Source organism: Felis catus, chromosome C2 (assembly GCF_018350175.1).
Source record: "Felis catus isolate Fca126 chromosome C2, F.catus_Fca126_mat1.0, whole genome shotgun sequence".
Lineage (NCBI taxonomy): Eukaryota > Metazoa > Chordata > Mammalia > Carnivora > Felidae > Felis > Felis catus.
The window spans coordinates 77,899,068-77,916,931 of NC_058376.1; the positions used below are offsets into that span (position 1 = coordinate 77,899,068).

The 17,864-nt window shown below is 43.4% G+C and overlaps 1 protein-coding gene across 1 annotated transcript in view; it reads left to right on the top strand.

Annotated features, from left to right (window-relative positions):
• Nucleotides 1-13,441, top strand: part of P3H2 (prolyl 3-hydroxylase 2) — a 148,813-nt gene extending 135,372 nt beyond the window's left edge. Inside the window, exons 11-15 of the mRNA XM_003991795.4 lie at nt 128-278; nt 1,154-1,271; nt 2,252-2,327; nt 7,806-7,946; nt 12,454-13,441. Coding sequence (XP_003991844.1) covers nt 128-278; nt 1,154-1,271; nt 2,252-2,327; nt 7,806-7,946; nt 12,454-12,546 — 579 coding nt within the window. The 3' untranslated portion in view covers nt 12,547-13,441. The remainder of the gene's footprint in view (nt 1-127; nt 279-1,153; nt 1,272-2,251; nt 2,328-7,805; nt 7,947-12,453) is intronic.
• Nucleotides 13,442-17,864: the final 4,423 nt, after the last annotated feature.

Here is a 17,864-nt window from a genome sequence, read left to right on the forward strand (position 1 = left end):
TGTAATCGTATTCCCACTAGTCAACGCAGACATGCCATCCCTCTGTTGCCTTACTGAAACCTGGTGTCTGTTTTTCTCAAGTCTTCCAATCAACCCAGTGCTATTTAGTGTTTTTATTTTTCTTCAGTTTGGTTATGAAGGCCGAGTCCCACTGAAGAGTGCCCGTCTGTTTTATGACATCAGCGAGAAGGCTCGAAAGATTGTAGAATCCTATTTCATGCTGAACTCAACCCTGTATTTTTCCTATACACACATGGTCTGCCGAACAGCCCTGTCTGGTAAGATTCCAGAGTGTGAACTTGTTCTCTTCCACCCACAGTGACATGAGAAAGAAAACAATGTAACACAAAGCTCTATTACATTTTAGACTAATGGTTTGGCAAAGTTCCAAATTCCTAAAACAGAAGAAGCTTGCTAATCCTTATTTTTCCCTTCCTTCTTTTACTCCTTTTTGGTCACCTAAAGTTCCAAACCACCATTGCTCTGCCTATCTTTCCTTTCAAGTCCACTTAAGCAAGTAGCTTAAAGTCACACAGAGAAATACTTTTCTGCTTTAGGCTTTACCTTCCAGGGAATCAGGAACCTGGAAATCACGGTCCCCCTTTGCATCCAAAAGCATTAAGTAGAAGCATGGAAGATGAAGGGATTGTTGAAAGATATGTTCTTAAAAAGGCAGAGACTGCCTCACTCCCTGCTGTCATTATTTCGTCCCTAGATCTTCTCTTCCACACCCTCCTGAGTAGGAGGGAAGGGACAGTGTCATGGGAGAAGACTTTAAGACTTTAACATATGAACTTTCAGCTGGATCTTTTTTTTTTTTTTTTTTTTTACATTTTCATTTCACCCCTCCCCTTTTTCTGCCCTACATGAAGTACAACCCATGGAAGCAGGGCAATTCAATTATGTATGTTTATGTCAGGAAACTTTTATAGCAGAACAGGCAGATGTGACTTGCCCAAGGTTTTACATCAAGTTTGCACCAAACCAAGACCAGTCTCTTGACTGCCTATCTGGTTCTTAAATCTATCTGGGTCTACTTATGTCTCCAAAATTTTCCAAAAGGCACCAGCGATAGGAGAAGACAGTCCGGTTGTCAGCTCTGCTGTTAGAGGTTACTGCTCTCCTGCCATTCTCTCCTTCCACTTTCTGGCAGGTCAGCAGGAGAGAAGAACTGACCTCAGTCATCCCATCCATGCTGACAATTGCCTGTTGGATCCTGAGGCCAATGAATGCTGGAAGGAGCCTCCCGCCTACACATTCCGGGACTACAGGTACAACCAGCACAAGCTTCTAAAGCAAGCTTCTGCCCAACAGTTATCAAAAACCCATGGAAACTAGAAAACTGATCTGTTTTGCTTGTCATCATATCCATCTCTGTGAGGCAGAGATTCTCCAATAAGCTCCCAAAGCAGCTGCCACAACCAGGAAGCGACGTGATCATCTCATATTTTTGCCACAAAATTCCAAGCACGTTTTGTTGCATCTTAATCCACAACGTGCCCATTTTGTTTTAATGTAAAAACTAAAGGGTTTTTGTTTTGTTTTGTTTTGTTTATTTGATCGTTTGGCTTTCACCGAAACATATCCCTTGTCGTGTGTATAGTTCAGTCTGAGAAGACAGGGATATGCTGTCTCAATGCACAAAGGGATCTTACAATGCCACTTACCTAGGTCAGCCTTTTATACATAAGAAACTGGAAAGTCAGAGGAAGAAATGGGATGTTATGTAAGTGTGTAAAGAGAATTGTCAGGAGTTATAGTCCTCATGTATATAGTAGTGTGTTAATTATTAACTGCAGCGTGCTCCATACAAAAACATTTCTTGAGCACCCCCTATCTTCAAGGCAAGACCACACCTCCTGGAGTTCTGTAGCTACTTAGGGGAAAAATGCATCCTTTAGAGTTACAAGCATAAAAGGGAAGAAGAGAGTTGTAAGTAGTGTGGGCAGGTGCAAAGGGGTAGATTAAATCTAGTTAGGTGTTCTTGGGAAAAAGTGAAATGTGAGTTGAAGTTTAACATAGAATGAAAATTTTAGCATAAGTGAAACAAATAAATACTTCTGGGGTAGGGCCCAAACTATAACTGTCCTTACTTACTCTTTAGGGTTAGGAAAGTCGGTTATTTCAATGTCTAGTTCAAAAGAAACTTACCAATCAGGCTTGTCAGTTTACAACCATTTGTCAGTATTCTGTGATGATGCTTTTGTAAACATATAATAGTATACATTTTTTTCTTTTTTTTTTCTTATAGCGCTCTCCTATATATGAATGATGACTTTGAAGGAGGAGAATTCATATTCACTGAGATGGATGCCAAGACTGTGACTGTAAGTAAACCTATGCAGGCAAATTTATGTAGCATTTATCTCAATCTTGCCATTTTCCGAGGACTCACAGACTATTGGATTTCAAATATCTGAGCTTGAGAATTCAAGAGGTATAAAGGGGCCCAATAAATGTATACATCATAAAATGTTAGAAATGGAATCACCATCTGGGGTGCCTGGGTGGCTCAGTCAGTTGGGCATCTGACTTCAGCTCAGGTCATGATCTCACAGTTCATGAGTTCAAGCCTCGAGTCAGGCTCCATGCTGACAGCTCAGAGCCTGGAGCCTGCTTCAGATTCTTTGTCTCCCTCTCTCTCTACCCCTCCCCTGCTCATGCTCTGTCTCCATCTGTCTCAAAAATAAATAAAAACATTTAAAAAAAATTTTAATAAAAAAAAAGAAATGGAATCACCAATCATATATATTCTTTAAATTGCCCATCTGTAAAATGGACTAGAAGATATATATACACACATATATATATCATATATATTATATATACACATATATATACTATATATATTATATATACATATATGTATATATATGTATATATATAGTATACATATATAGTATACTATATACATATATATACACGTATATACATATATACATATGTATATATATAGTATACATATATAGTATACATATAGTATACATATATATGTATATAGATAGTATATATATTATATATATTAGTCTGATGGAAGCATAAAAACACCTATTTCTTTTTTTTAAATTTTTAAATGTTTTATTCATTCTTGAGAGAGAGAGAGAGAGAGAGAGAGAGCATGAGTGAGGGTGTGGCCAAGAGAGAGGGAGACACAGAATCTGAAGCAGGCTCCAGGCTGACCTGTCAGCACAAAGCCCCACATGGGGCTTGAACTCACAAGCGGTGGGATCATGACCTGAGCCAAAGTCGGACGCTTAACCAACTGAGCCACCCAGGCGCCCCAAAAAACACCAATTTCTAAGTCATCCATGCCTAGGGCTAGACAAATGATTCTACAGAATAGCTTTCAAGCAACGTGGTGTTCTATATGCTTGGATTGAGCATTGGGCTCTAGACCTTTAGTTATCAAAATGTGTGTGTGTGTGTGTGTGTGTGTGTGTGTGTGTACACACACACGTATCTATATGATTGACTGTAAGTAAACCTACACCTGAAAATTGATATATATATACATTCATACACACACACTTTGGATGAGATTCTAAATTCACATTCATAGGTAAAAATCAACAGTTAATTTCCATCACCGTCTTCCTAAGCAAATCAATGCCTCTGGAAAACCAGTCTACTGAGTTAATAGGCCATATAGCCAGCATCCTTTGGACTTTAAGCCAGAGCACATACACCATGGTAGGAAAACATGTTTTCCAAGGGAAGAGATAATTGAATTGTAAATGGATTATGTAAATGATATCTTTCTTCCATACAAAATCTAAATAGTTGGGGCATGTATCTGACAAACTTCAAGGATTTTGCATTATTCAAGCTATTTCCACAACTTTTTCTGAATTTTATGTTTTTCCTTTCCTATTTTGTACCCTTTACTCATAGTGAAACATCCATATATCATTCATGGCATACAAGCAGGTGAGGGGGAACCCTATGGAAATTGTGGTTAAGGTTGTCCAGAAACATTGGAATAATTAAGAAAAAATATTTCATACAGTTTCATGCAATGATGTATATCTAAAAGGCTATCATGACTCACACTTTTTTGTAACAGCTTAAGTATCAACAGAGTATTTTAATGCTTCATGATCTGGGAAATTAAATCAAAATTGATGATCCAGGTTGTTTATAATCCTGACACAAAATTATCTTTTTTTTTTTTTGAAAAGCTTCTGTGCAGAAAGCATTTGTTTTCTGAGCTCTGCTAACACTAAAACAAAATTTTAAATGCTTGCATCTCACACAGTTGGAAAGAACATCAGGCAGGTGGTTGAAAAGATTTCTTTACTTCTCCTCCATCTAGTGGCCATATTTGGAAATGCTCAATGTTTGAAAGTAAGTGATGCCTGGACTACAATGTGAGAATCAGTCATTCATTAATTATCGAATGCAAGGTTAACTGTAATTCTGCCCTTTTTAAAAAAAAAAAATAATAATGTTTATTTACTTTGGACAGAGAGAGAGACAGAGCATGAGCAGGGGAGGGGCAGAGAGAGAGGGAGACACAGAATTGGAAGCAGGCTCCAGGCTCTGAGCTGTCAGCACAGAGTCCGACGTGGATCGAACTCACAGACCGCAAGATCATGACCTGAGCCGAAGTTGGACACTCAACTGACTGAGCCACCCAGGCGCCCCTGTAATTCTGCCTTTTAAAGATGTGAAAGCAGATAATACTGCTGTTTAATGTAGCTATACTTTTAACAGAAAGTTGTAACTATTTTAAAAAGTACTGAATCTAACCACCACTACCCCCCCCCAAAAAAAGAAGAGAAATCGATTTAAACAATGTTTTGATTCAAAAGCTCCAAGTTGACAGATTCATTTTCACAGATTAACTCTACTTCAGATGAACACATATGGTGGAGTTTTTAAGGCATTTTGTGAGTAATTAAAATTCTTAGGTAATCAGCCCAAATAAAGAGAAATGGATAGTGTTACTTTTCGTTTCTTTGACTCTGAAGGGAAAACTGAAGCAGAGAAATGGCCCAACTTAGGGCTTTATGAGGAAGAAAAGTCTTCTAAGTTTTTTACTTTGGAAAAGTCTGGGAACTGCATGAATAACTAAATGGTGGCTAAAGATTTACATCTACAAGCACAACACAAAGGCTTCTCTGACTTTTAATCATCAGTTAGATGGAAAGCAAAAGGAATTTTCTTTTATCATACTTGGAAGACACATGGATTATTTTCAACAGCAGCATGTTTGTAAAACATGAGTATTTTGGGATTTGGGTTTCTCTGCAAGTTTGAAAGAGATGAAATTTAATCAGTTCTATTTGCTTCGTGAAAAGTTAAATTCAATATGAAACTGTGTGCCAAAAGTATGTTTACAGTCATCTAAATTTCCGAACATATTTTCCTGTAGAAGTAATGTCACAAATGAAAATTATTTATTCCTTTACGTGGCTGATATATAACAGGTGACGCTCTCCATTTGAGAAAATTAGTTGTAGAGACTTCTGTGAGCCTACACACCTATAATCAATTCCAAGTGCTTCAGGCAGCTGATAGCTTCTTTTCCTACACTTTCCCAAGTTCTTCATGTATAAAAGTACTTTCAATTCATCCAATTCCATCAGGGAGAAAGCATTAAATTGTCCCCACACACTTTCTTCAATATTGTAAAATGTTACTGCTGACATTTGATAATCACACAGAAGCATTGGGACCACGTGTGGTTGAGTGAATCCTTACCAGCGCCAGGGCATAAGCCACTCAGAAAACTGGAAACTAGATCTCAAAGCGGTGTGTCTACAAAGGCTTTCCACTGGACTTCATATGTTCCAAGTATCATTTATGTTGCTGTTTCTATGTGGAAATGTAAAACACATTCTTTCTCCAGAAAAATGAAATCAGGTTGATGCCAAGGGCACCAATACCTAGCAAACTCTCTAGATTTACCTCAGAAAAGTCACCTTGATGAAGCTGCATAAGGAATCAACTCTCTCGGGGCGACTGGGTGGCTCAGTCAGTTGAGTGTCCAACTTCGGCTCAGATCATGATCTCACAGTTTGTGAGTTTGAGCCTGATGTCGGGCTGGGCTCTGTGCTGACAGCTTGGAGCCTGGAGCCTGCTTCGGATTCTGTATCTCTCTCTGCCCCTCCTCTGCTTGCCTTCTCCCTCTCCCTCTCTCTCTCTCTCCTCTCTCAAAATAAATATTAAAAAAATTTTTAATGCATTTTAAGAAATCAACTCTCTCCAGGAAAAACAAATCACTCCTCAATTACTGTGAATAGAAGAGTAACCAGCAACTGCTTTTCTCTGCTCTCCCCTTTAACACACACACATACACACACACACACACACACACACACACACACACGCACACACAGCTCAGACTTTCTGACTCCTTAATACTCCTCCCTCCACCTTTTCATATGTAGGTTATAGTCTAGGGGTACCTGTGTTAGGTAGTATCCAAGGGATTCAGGAAGTTTTGCAAATATTCCTCCTGAAGCTGGCAGTGAAAAAATATAGCCTCCCATTTTAAGGTGAAGGAAACCAAAAGTTCTTCTAATGGGCATGTATTCAGAAAATAACTAGTTAAAATGAGCCCCTCTTATCCAATAGTAGAATAGTAACATTTTTTTCTTTTACTTTAATTTTTTTAATGTTTTTTTAATTTATTTTTGAGAGAGAGAGAGAGTGGAGGAGGGGCAGAGAGAGAGAGAGAGAGAGAGGGAGACACAGAATCTGAAGCAGGCTCCAGGCTCTGAGCTGTCAGCACAGAGGCCAATGTGGGGCTCGAACTCGTGAATCATGAGATCATGACCTGAGCCAATGTCAGACACTTAACTGACTGCTGAGCCACCCAGGCACCCCTACTTTACTTTTCTAAGCTGTAGTATGGAATGAGTAATGTTTCTGTGTTTCTCAAAAAAGAAAAATGAATTCTACTGACATCAGGCACTTCTTAAAATACAGAAGCAAGGCCCCTTATATTCTGTTGGTTAAGTTCACTCGATTTGGAGAGCCTGCTCATTTGATCTAACATTTAGGCTCCCCTAGCAGTGTCCCTTTTCTCCCTACCCTCTTCTACTTAAACATTAGTGAACAGTTTCCCCTGAGTGACGCACAAGCTTGGAAGGAGTATGTCGATCATTTCAGAGCCCTGGAGGCCATGGACTAGGTCTCCTCAAGGGGTAGAGTGTTCTCATCACTGGAAGAATTAAAGCACGTGCTGAGGACCATTGGACAGGCATATTGTAATGGCAATTAAAGCATCATATGAAATTAGACTTCCCTTTTAAAAATCTTTGTATTGTGAAAAGTTCACAAACCATAAATGTACAATTAAGGACAGAGGAGGAGCGCACCCGTGGAAAGCCTACCTAGATCAATAATAAAAATCTACCACACTCTAGATGTCCCCTTGATTTGTTTTTGTCATCCCACAATTCCACAAATATGAAATAGACATCTACGTTATGCCAGATACTGTGCTAGCACTCAAGGCGGGGGTGCGGGGTGGGGGTAGGGGTGGGGAGGAATAAAAGAGACTTTGTTTTCGTGGAGTTTGCCGGCCATAGGATAGCATGTATTGAACACTTGCTCTGTGCCATGGACTATGCCAGCCATTCTCCCTGAATAATTTTGTGACTCAATTAGATATTATTTTGAACTCATTTTTGCTTTACAGATGAGGAAATTGAACCAATCCATGTCTATTTCAACCCCAGGATTCCATTACTTTGATGCAAAACTTGACCTAAATAATCCCATAGAAGGGTAGAGAAAGGGGTCGAAGAATTCCCATGGTACGGAACTGAGAGTCTAATTTTCACTTTCCTACTCAGGCCTCTATCAAACCAAAGTGTGGGCGCATGATCAGTTTCTCTTCCGGAGGAGAGAATCCGCATGGAGTGAAGGCAGTCACCAAGGGCCAGAGGTGTGCTGTGGCTCTGTGGTTTACCTTGGATCCACTTTACAGAGAATTGGTGAGTATGTGATCCACTCAGAAGGCCAATTAGATGCCCGAAGACCTGCTTCCTGGATTGGTTTCTCCGGAAAGTCCTTTCATTGTTCCATACCCATTAGGGATTTAGAGATCATAAAAATCAATCAATCAACCAACCAGGTTATTACAGAGTCCTTTATTTCTGGTTTCCAATACTGCCTCTGTTTTCCAAGCAAGCTCAAATTTTCTTGTTCAGATCCATGACGAAGCAATTATACCTCTGATGCCTGTAGTGTGAGGTTGAGAGAAAGATGAGGGGCTCGGAAGGCATTTCTTGATCAGATGGGTTCTAATAAGTGAATGTTTGTGGAAATAGACATCAGAGTGATAGCTGGCAGTCTCTAGTTAGTCTTGAGCTTAGTTACAAACTGTGGCTTCAGGAGGAAGGAACCGCTTTCTGCTGGGCACCAGAAAACTGATTTGTTTTCTCAACAAATCGTTAAAAAGAGCACTGAATAATTTATGAGACACATGTGGAAGATGATGAGTGAACCTGGAAGTTTATTATTATTTACTATTAACTTAAACATTACCTATTAAAATATTATTATTACATTGGAAGGAGACAATCTGAATAAGGGACCGTGATCCCGTCCTTCTGGATGCCCTGACCAGAGGTAATAGTCTCTATCTGTGAGGCTTCAGAGGAATGAGACCAATAGGTAAAAGCCCATGAGAGGAAAATGTTGGCTCAACATAGGAATGACTTTCAAATTGTCACGACCTTTTGGTGGAGTCGCATGCTTCGGAAGCACCAAGCTCCTTGTCACTAACTGGCTCCAGCCCAAGCCTCGGCAACAGCTTGCCATGGGATGCTGAAATGGAAACAGAAACTTCGTAGTCTTCCATCCCCTCCAGCCCCGAGAACTGACAAGCTCTGAAATTCTAGTCTTTAAAATGGCATTCTGTCCAACTTTCTCTTTAGAGACCTTGCTTGGATCCACTTTAGTCAGAAACTGTTTAAAATTAATTCCTCTGCCTCATACTTTTTTGCCATCAAGTCTGACTCACACGGTTTTTAGGCCACGTTCTGTAAGCGTTCTTTCACATACTTCATTTACAGAAGATCTGCTTTGTGCCCGGGAAACTCTGTTAGGGGCCCTGGGGGTGCAAGGGTGACAGAACATAGTCTGTGACCGTGAGGAGCTTGGAGAAGTCAACAAGGGAGTAGATCGAAGACAGCAGCGTGGGTTTTGTAGGGGGCATCAAGAAGCTTACTCCTGACCGAGATGATAGCCATCAACCAGGCACTGAAAGGAAAAAGAGTGGTCCTGACAGGGTTGGGGGGCAGAGCACATAGTTCTGAAGACTACAAGGGGGCACCGAACAGTCTCCCTCAGGTGTGATTCTTTGCTCGTGCTTCTCCACTCCTAAATGCCAACACTGCCCCCCCTCCCCTCACTCCACCGCCACTAGACTCCTGCACCAGGGAATCTAGACAGATGAGTAGACAGGGAGAGTCGTATGTTATTGGAACATCATCACACTCCTTCCTTCTTTAGTGTTCAATTGAACAGACATTCAGTCTGTTTCATTCCTGAGTATCCCAGCCCTCTCTTCCAAGATATTTTCTATAAAAATAAACTAATACAAAGAAAATTCTTGTGGCTCCTTCCTAATCCAGAGAGCTTTGGGAAACTTCTCCAGAACCCGGGCAGTAGCGGCATCTAGTGGTCACAGTAGGGAATGACCAGAACCTCTTGAGCAACTACTAGAAAATTTAGCCTAGGGGATTCTCAGGCTCTGCTCCGCACTGGAACCACCCGGAGAGCTTTACAAACTACTCTGTCTTCCATCCTCAGACATTCTGGGGATCTGGGGATCATTTACTGATACGGAATGTGATCTGGGTGTGGGGAGCTTTAAAACTCCCCGGGCAATTCTAACATGCAACAAAGTTTGAGAGTCCTGAGTTCGGTGCGTCTTCTCAGACTAAATCCCCGAGCAGGGAGAGCCTATGGAGGAGTCGTCAGAGCTTGCCGATCTCTGCATGTGCTCTAGATTGTTTTGAAGGTATCAATTCCCAAGGAGTGGATAGCATCATAAATTCTTAAGGATGTACAATATCAGAAGCTTCAGTTCCCTGTACACGCAGTTCCAGCTCACGAACTTCTTTCCGTTCAGGAGAGATATGATTTGGGATGTCTCTCGTGGCAGTCAGATTTGAGAGTCTGTGCCATTTTTGTACATCGGTTTGTTAAGCAGCAAGTTATTGTTACCACGTTCATGAAGTAGCGCTCAGGCATCTTAGCATCACAGCGGTTTAGTGTCTGTTATTTAGTACATTGGGTCCTTTGGGTTGACTTCATGTAAGCGTCATTTTCAATTCGGAGGTCTTGAATGGAAAAAGGGCTTTGTTTTCAAGCCAACAAATAGTTTTCCCGTAACTTGCTGCGCAAGGCGTTGTGCTAGGAGCCAGCAATAGGCAACGTGGACTACATAAGACATACTCCTGTTTTCAAGGAGCTGGAGGTCAGAATGAAGATTGAGTGCAAGAGCTAAAGTAATTAAAACACCAGGTAAAGTTCAGTAAGAATTATTAGGGGCAGTTGCACATGTTAGGGGACATAAAGAGGAAACGAGAAAAGCTTCGTTGAAAAGATGGCATTTAGCATGCAGCTGAGAGAGACATACTTGAAGCAGAGAAGGGACCCTTCATCCACTCATGTGTTTACTCATCAAATATAGCGGAGCCCTTGCCAAATGTAAGTGGGTTTTCTGGGCACCTGAAATACAAGAATGACCAAAAAGACAAGCTCTCCTGCTTTCATGGCATTTAACTTCTAGTGGAAAAAGAAAATAAGGAAAAGAGGAAATAATTGAGAGATGTCCAGGTGGTGATAAATGATGTGTGGAAGAGGGAGCAAGGTAACTGCTTTGAGACTAAAGGGGAGGTGACAAATCGTGAGGGTGCTCCAGACAAGTGACATGTGAGTTGGCATCTGAGTGACAAGAAGAAGCCAACTGTGATAAAGGTCCTGGGAAGAGTATTCCAGGTAGAGACCAGGTTGCGAAGGCCCAGAGATCAGAGGTGGCTTGGAGTGGTTAACACACCAAGAAATCCAGAGTGGCCAGAACATGGTAGGCAAATGCAAGATGGACAGTGGTCTGAAAAGGGGACACAGAGGAGGAGGAGTCAGACATGACAAACTAGTTAAGAATCATGAATTCTATTCTAACTGGGGTGGGGAAGCCATGTGCCCTCCTCTGCTCCCCACTTACCCCCCAACCTAGGAAGTTACAGAATAGGAAAGACATTGCCATACTCTAGTACATACAGGAAAGGAAGCATCTGGCCTACATGTTGTGGGCTAGAATAGTGATAGAGAAGGTGAATGAACATGGAAGGCTGCAGGTGCCATTTGGAAGTATACCAACTGGGCCTGCTGACGGTTTGATGGATGGGGAAGGGAATGCCTAGGATATGATGGAAGCATCCAGAAATACCTTTAACCTAGACAAGGGCAAGGGATTTCTTGGAGAGTGCTGCATTCGGGGACTTTGAGGTAACTCAGGAAGTTACAGAACAAGGTGAGGTGAAAAGAGAAGGCAAGGAGAACCAATGAAGAGACAAAGTTCTGACTCGGGCAACTCCTTATAAGCACATCAAGAAGATTGGGCCTGAAAATTCAAGTAAAAAGAACCCAAGTAAAGGTTGTGAGCTGTGAACCAGATAGTGACAGGGTCCGAATTAAAGTGCAGAAGGCCCATTAGAAGCATGTGTGAGTGGGTGTGAAATGGGAATATGATTTGGAAGCTGAGTTCGATGAAGAGAGCCTAAACCTGTGGTTCTGAGGTGGGAGCAATTTTGCCTCCCAGGGTACATTCAGCAATGTCTAGAGACGGGAGGGAGGTGCTGCTGGGTACCTGGAGTGGGCAGAGGCCAGGAATGCTGCTAAACATTCTACAGGGCACAAGCCTACCACCACCACCAAAGAATCATCTGCTCCAAAATGTCAGGAGTGCCACAGTTGAGAAATCCTGCTCTAAACTAAGGCAGCAGTAATGTGCACTGAAAAGGAGTGGAAACAGGAGGTAGAACAGAGGGGAGTAGGTGATTTATCAGATCCAAGGAGCCATGGCTGGGCTTTTAGGGCAAATGGTGAGGAGGGGCAGTCTTTACTGACAGAGAGAACTTGTGTGGAGGACCAGCATGGGTGTGTGGGGCAGAAAACGCTGACTCCAGCCTGAACACTGGATTGAGAACTGAGTGGGAGACATCTATGGAACCACAAAGTAGAAAGGGTATGGATCAGTTGAATACACAAGACTTCTTGGCCAAAGAGAAATCTTGGAAAGTAATTGCTTAGGGCATGAGGCAGTCAGCAGAAGGCACCAGTCTAGGGACAGAGATGAGGTTTAGTCTTTAACTGGATCTAGCACCAATCTATGCACAGATGGATGCCTGGAAGTGTTTGGGAAGCACCTGCCACTGGGGCTGATTCTGATTCTTGTAATAGAAATGTGTAAATTATCTTTTTTTGTAGGAGCGAATACAGGCCGATGAAGTGATTGCAATTCTGGATCAAGAACAACAAGGGAAGCATGAACTGAATATCAACCCCAAAGATGAGCTATAAAAATGAGGAAAGAAAAAGTTCTATCAGATATTTATTTAAATTGTTAATCTTATGAGAACCTTTTTATTTTTGTACAGAGCCATGGTATAAATTAACAGGTTAATCCGAGTCACCAGAGCCCCCTTTTGTTCTCGAGGATGCTTGCTTTGCCTCCCTCCGTCTGTCTATCTTGGTTTTTCATCGGGTCATCAACCCTCCCCCACCCCAACCCCCACACATGTGCATACACACACGCACCTCGTTTGTTGCACATGCGAAAGCTGAAGCAGAAAGAATAAGCGCATTCTTGGCGAAACTACACCTCTCATGCGTGCTCCAGTTCTAAAGTTAGCGTGTGATTTGGACGCGAAGACTTTCTGGCCCTGTGCCCTTGAGCAACACCCTCTCCCGGTCCTGGCAGCCATGAGCTGGAGTCTGAGGAGCCCCCAATGGGGTCTGCACTGCCTCATGCGTCACTGATTGGCTCTGAAAAGCACGGCAGAAGACGGAGGGCCCCAGCCTTCGCAGGGCCTTGGTGGAGTTAATTGGCTCTGGTATTTTCACCTGAGAACAAAGTGACACTGGAAGCTTCGATTCATCCTCCACAGTGCTCCAGAAAGGACTGCCCTCAGACTTGCATCTTTTAAAAGGTGGTTCAGTGGGTTGAAGTAGAAGGACTCTTCACCCCGGTGACTTAGGAAGAAAATCTTCAATCCTGCCTGAATCAGGGCACCGCCCACACATTGCCTGAGTGTGGGGTCCTTTGGCCAGAAGGGGCATTTCGTAAGAAAGATGGATTTCTGACTGATTCCAATATTCACCTGCATGTATTTCGGTGTCCCCTCATCTTTGCTGCTATCCAGTTCACAGATTTGTGCTTGTGTCTGATTGTTTAATACAGGGAGCCTTATTCTAACATCTGGCGTTTGTCTTCTCCCAAATGTTTGGTTTGTCTTCAGGGAATGGCTTTGTGGCTTTGCAGACAGCCCAGGGACACCGTTGGGCCATGGTTGTGCTGGCAGGTGCTTTGGGGCCACAAGGAAAGTGGAAGCACAATTTTTGAAGGAACAGAAATGGTTAGCAGCGGTGTTAGTCCGGAGAACCACTGGTCTGCGGCCAGAATTCTTGGGAAGCTCTTCAGAGACACTGTTTGGGGTGGAGCCCTGGGTGGTTCCGGCCTGGGGGAGCCTGTGCCGCTAACCAGTGGGAGGTTCTCTGCCCCTGTGATGGGCACTGGTAGAGGAGTAGTTCTTAAGTGAGCCAGCAGATCAAAACGTTTTCTGAAAATCACATTTACTCTTTTGCCGTTTATGGTCGTGGTTGACAATAAGCATATTCATCCTTTGAGACTGAAAAACTGAGTCATAGTGAGTTATGTGCCGTCTGTTTCCCACCCAAGCTCCAGTTGGGAGAGCCCAAGGAGCATTAGATTATAATCCCAGCTGGATCAAGTATGCCTGTGTGACCTGGAGCTACTGTCTTTCCCTTTCTGGGCCTCAGTTGCCTTTTCTGACAGCGACATAATTGGTTATAATCATTTCCAAATGCCCTCCACCCTCTCACTCAAACTACAAAGCAGATAAAAGACAAAAACAAGATGATCTTAGAAATGTGTGCAAATACAATCAGATTCACTTCGACAAACACTCGGAGAATCGGGAATGGGTTCATTATGTACACCTCTGATTTCAAGAACTTTAAACCCAACTTTAGGGCTAAAACGTCCTGAGCTTTGAAAAGGTAGATTTCTGTTTGCTTGCTGACTCGCTGAGAAGCATGTGCTGGCACTCTGATTTGCTGATAGGAGAATCTGGGCAAGATCTAATTTCTGTTTTCTGGCAACAAGGCATCAACAAAGAGAACGGTCTTTGGCTCCTCGTAGCTCCCACTTCCTGGGTGCTGCGGGAGCTCCAGGAGGGGCAGGGACTTGGGCGCTGATGCTGAGACGCGGCCCCGCAGAAAGTGGGTGATGGCCTCCATAGATGTCGTGTGGATCCACGTCGCGAGCCATGTGCTGACTGCACGGAGGAGTGATTCCTGTTTTTCAGGTTGCCCATGTCGTTTTACACCTGGGACATCATGTATCCACTAAAGCGTTTACTGTTTAATCTGCTCCGCATCAAACCATACACGATTTTCTTCAGATAGTTAGGGAGTGTCATCAGATGACTTGAGACAAACCTGAGCCGGGGCTGCTGAGTCGAGTGATGTGAGGATGCCCGGCCAGGGCGTGCGGACTCTTGAATGCTGGCGCTGGATGGCGTCCACTACAGGGAGGGGTGCCTTTTTCGATTTAGCCCGAGATGGTACTTACTCCCCAGTCTATGGACCTGGACGGCTGTGTCGATCCAGAAGCGGTGCCTTTTTCTGATTCACTCAGAAATGCTGTATGTGCTGGAGACAGCCCCAGCTGGGAGGCCCGCCCACTTATTATGACCTCATGTCCGGGTCTCTGCGGCTATACCTCTTGGGGAACTACCACTGGTCTGATGACCATCCCTCCTTTGGGTGAAAAGCCTGCAGTTTCACAAAGCTTTTATTTTCACCGTATTATTGCATTGGATGCTTCTAAGCAGAGCTTGCTCACACACTAGCACCCCAGGACGTGTTCTGGGTACAGATCATTATGCCACTTCCCAGATGAGGAAATGGATGGCAGTGGAGGGAAACTGGAGGCTGTGATCACTTAGCTTGGAATGTCTGTGTCTCAGGTAGAAGCACAGCCTTTTGAACCGGAGGGGAGAGGGGCGCCTGGGTGGCTCAGTTGGGCAAGTGTCCTACTTCGGCTCAGGTCGCGATCTTGCTGTTCGTGAGCTCGAGCCCTGTGTCAGGCTCTGTGCTGACAGCTCGGAGCCTGGAGCCTGCTTCAGATTCTGTGTCTCCCTCTCTCTCTGCCCGCCCCCACTCACACTCTGTCTCTCTCTCTCTCACAAATATAAATAAACATTGGGGCGCCTGGGTGGCTCAGTCGGTTGAGCGTCTGGCTTCAGCTCAGGTCATGATCTCGCAGTTCGTGGGTTCGAGCCCTGCGTCGGGCTCTGGGCTGATGGCTTGGAGCCTGGAGCCTGCTTCAGATTCTGTGTCTCCCTCTCTCTCTGCTCCTCCCCTGCCTCTCTCTCTCTCTCCTTCAAAAATAAGTCAAAAAATTTTTTTAAATAAATAAATAAACATTAAAAAAATTGAACAGTAGGGGAGAAAAATTAACGGGGTTGTTTGCTCCCTTGGCCATTCTTCCAGGTGTATTAAATATAAAATAATACATTAGCGTGAAGAGAAAAGTAAGATGTTTAGAAAATCTGAACTTTTGCTCCTCTCCTATTTTCCTGCTGAGCGATGTATGTTCCCCTTCTCTCCTCAGAGATACATCGGGTGCAGGTTGCATAATTCGATTAGATCAGCCCCACTTTTGAAAAAAACACTATGTACCAGGCACTGCCTTCATGAAGCTCACAGAGAGGGTTCTTTCAGTCAGGGGTCATTTTCCTCTTCCTCCAAGGCACAAAGAACCTGGAAGGTCAATTTCTTCTTGAGAAAACACTGACACGAGACAGAGCGATATTCTTGGATGTGCAAGGTGCTTTCTTCAGAGCCCTGAATAAAAATTATTTGACAAGAAATTTTAGTGTTAACGCAGTCTTCATCATTACTGCGTACATAGCACTTTTTGGCGCTTATTCAGCTGAGGAAAAGCCACAGAATGAGTCACTACCGTTTAATAATATATACCTGTGAATTTTAATTGAAGTACAAATGCTGAATGATTTCACATAAGACCGCCACAGGGAAGAACTGACGTCAAGGAAGGAGATGATGGGGGCCACCTCACCAGTCCCTTCTGCCAAATAATTAAACATTCTGGGGTGACTGACGGTGGTGTGGCTGAGAAGTGGGAGAAAGTTGAACTGTTCCCACATCCAGAACTCTTCAGGGAAACAGGAGCCATTTGGCAAACACTCCAGACCACAGGTTAGATTGGGCCCATGGTAACGATCCCTCTCTTCCTCTTGCCAAGAAGCCTGCAATGTGAAGTGACCTCCCCACCTAGTCCCACAGCCCACCCGCAAATCCCCTACTCCCAGATAATTTGATGTTTCCAGCATGAGACATAGGGCTGTTTGTTTGGTTGATCAACCTGGTTGATTTCCCCAGACCCACTGAGACAGGTAACGTCAAGCACTCTTTGAGCTCACTGCTGGGTTGGAGCTGCAGACTGATGCTGTCAGAGCTTCCCCTTACAGCCTATCCACGGAAAATCACCACGTTCTCTGTGCCCCCTACCGACCTTTGAAGCCAAACAACGTCAAGTCTGGAACAATCTGATCATGGATCTTGGCTTGCTTCGCAATGGATGGCATCAGCCATGTGAAAAGTTGGCATGGGAGTCACCTCTGCCCTCAAACATCTTGTTAAGGGCCCACAAGAAAAATAACCAAACAAGATGTCCCTGCCCTCTCTTTTCCTGTCACATATTTGCCAGGAGGAACGTCTGAATGCTCCTTTCATTCACTCTACAACATACCTTTTCTAACCACTTGATAGGATACACCGGAGAGGAAGGGGAACCGAAGGTAACAAGAGCAGACTTTAACAGCCTTTCCACTCTATCTGTCCTTCTCCTCAGGCGTCTGTTCTGGAAGGGCCACCCACCTGCTTTCCTCATTCCAGTCTCCAACAATGAACTGGGTGTCATTCATCTATCTGGGGACTCTTGCCCTTGACCCCTTTGGTTAGATTTAGGTGCCTCCTTTCTCGATGGTAGTGTGATGGCCTAGGCTTTGGAAACCCTATTCAGCTTCTAGTTAAACCTTCCCTTCTTCTCCCAAGTTGGTGCTTCGACCTCGGAATTACTACCTCATGGTGGGCGGGGGTAGAAAAGAGGACTAAGGAAGACACATTACCTGCTATGTCTCATCTTTTTCCACTTGTAAATCACATATGCCATTGTTTCAAAGGGTTGTAATCATGGCTGGCATTTATAAAGCTTTTTTATGGACTCGAAGCACTTGGCAATCATACATAACTACACAATTATCTTGAGAGACACATCAGTGCAATCTTCATTTTGTAAACAGGGAAAATGAACAGTTGCGGGGGAGGGTTGGAGTAGAACTCTGGTCGCCCCTGAATTCATTAATCAGACAGTTTTGAGTGGCTGCTCCATGGTGGGTTTAAGGAGTTATTCAAAAAAAAATTACTAAGATCCCATCCCTTCCTTTAAGGATTTCAAAGCAAAGTGGAAAAAAAAAAAGATGTAAACAAATGAAACAATGCAAAATGAAGGAAGTGCTGTGATAAAGAGTTACAATAGAGGGCACCTGGGTGGCTCAGTTGGTTGAGCC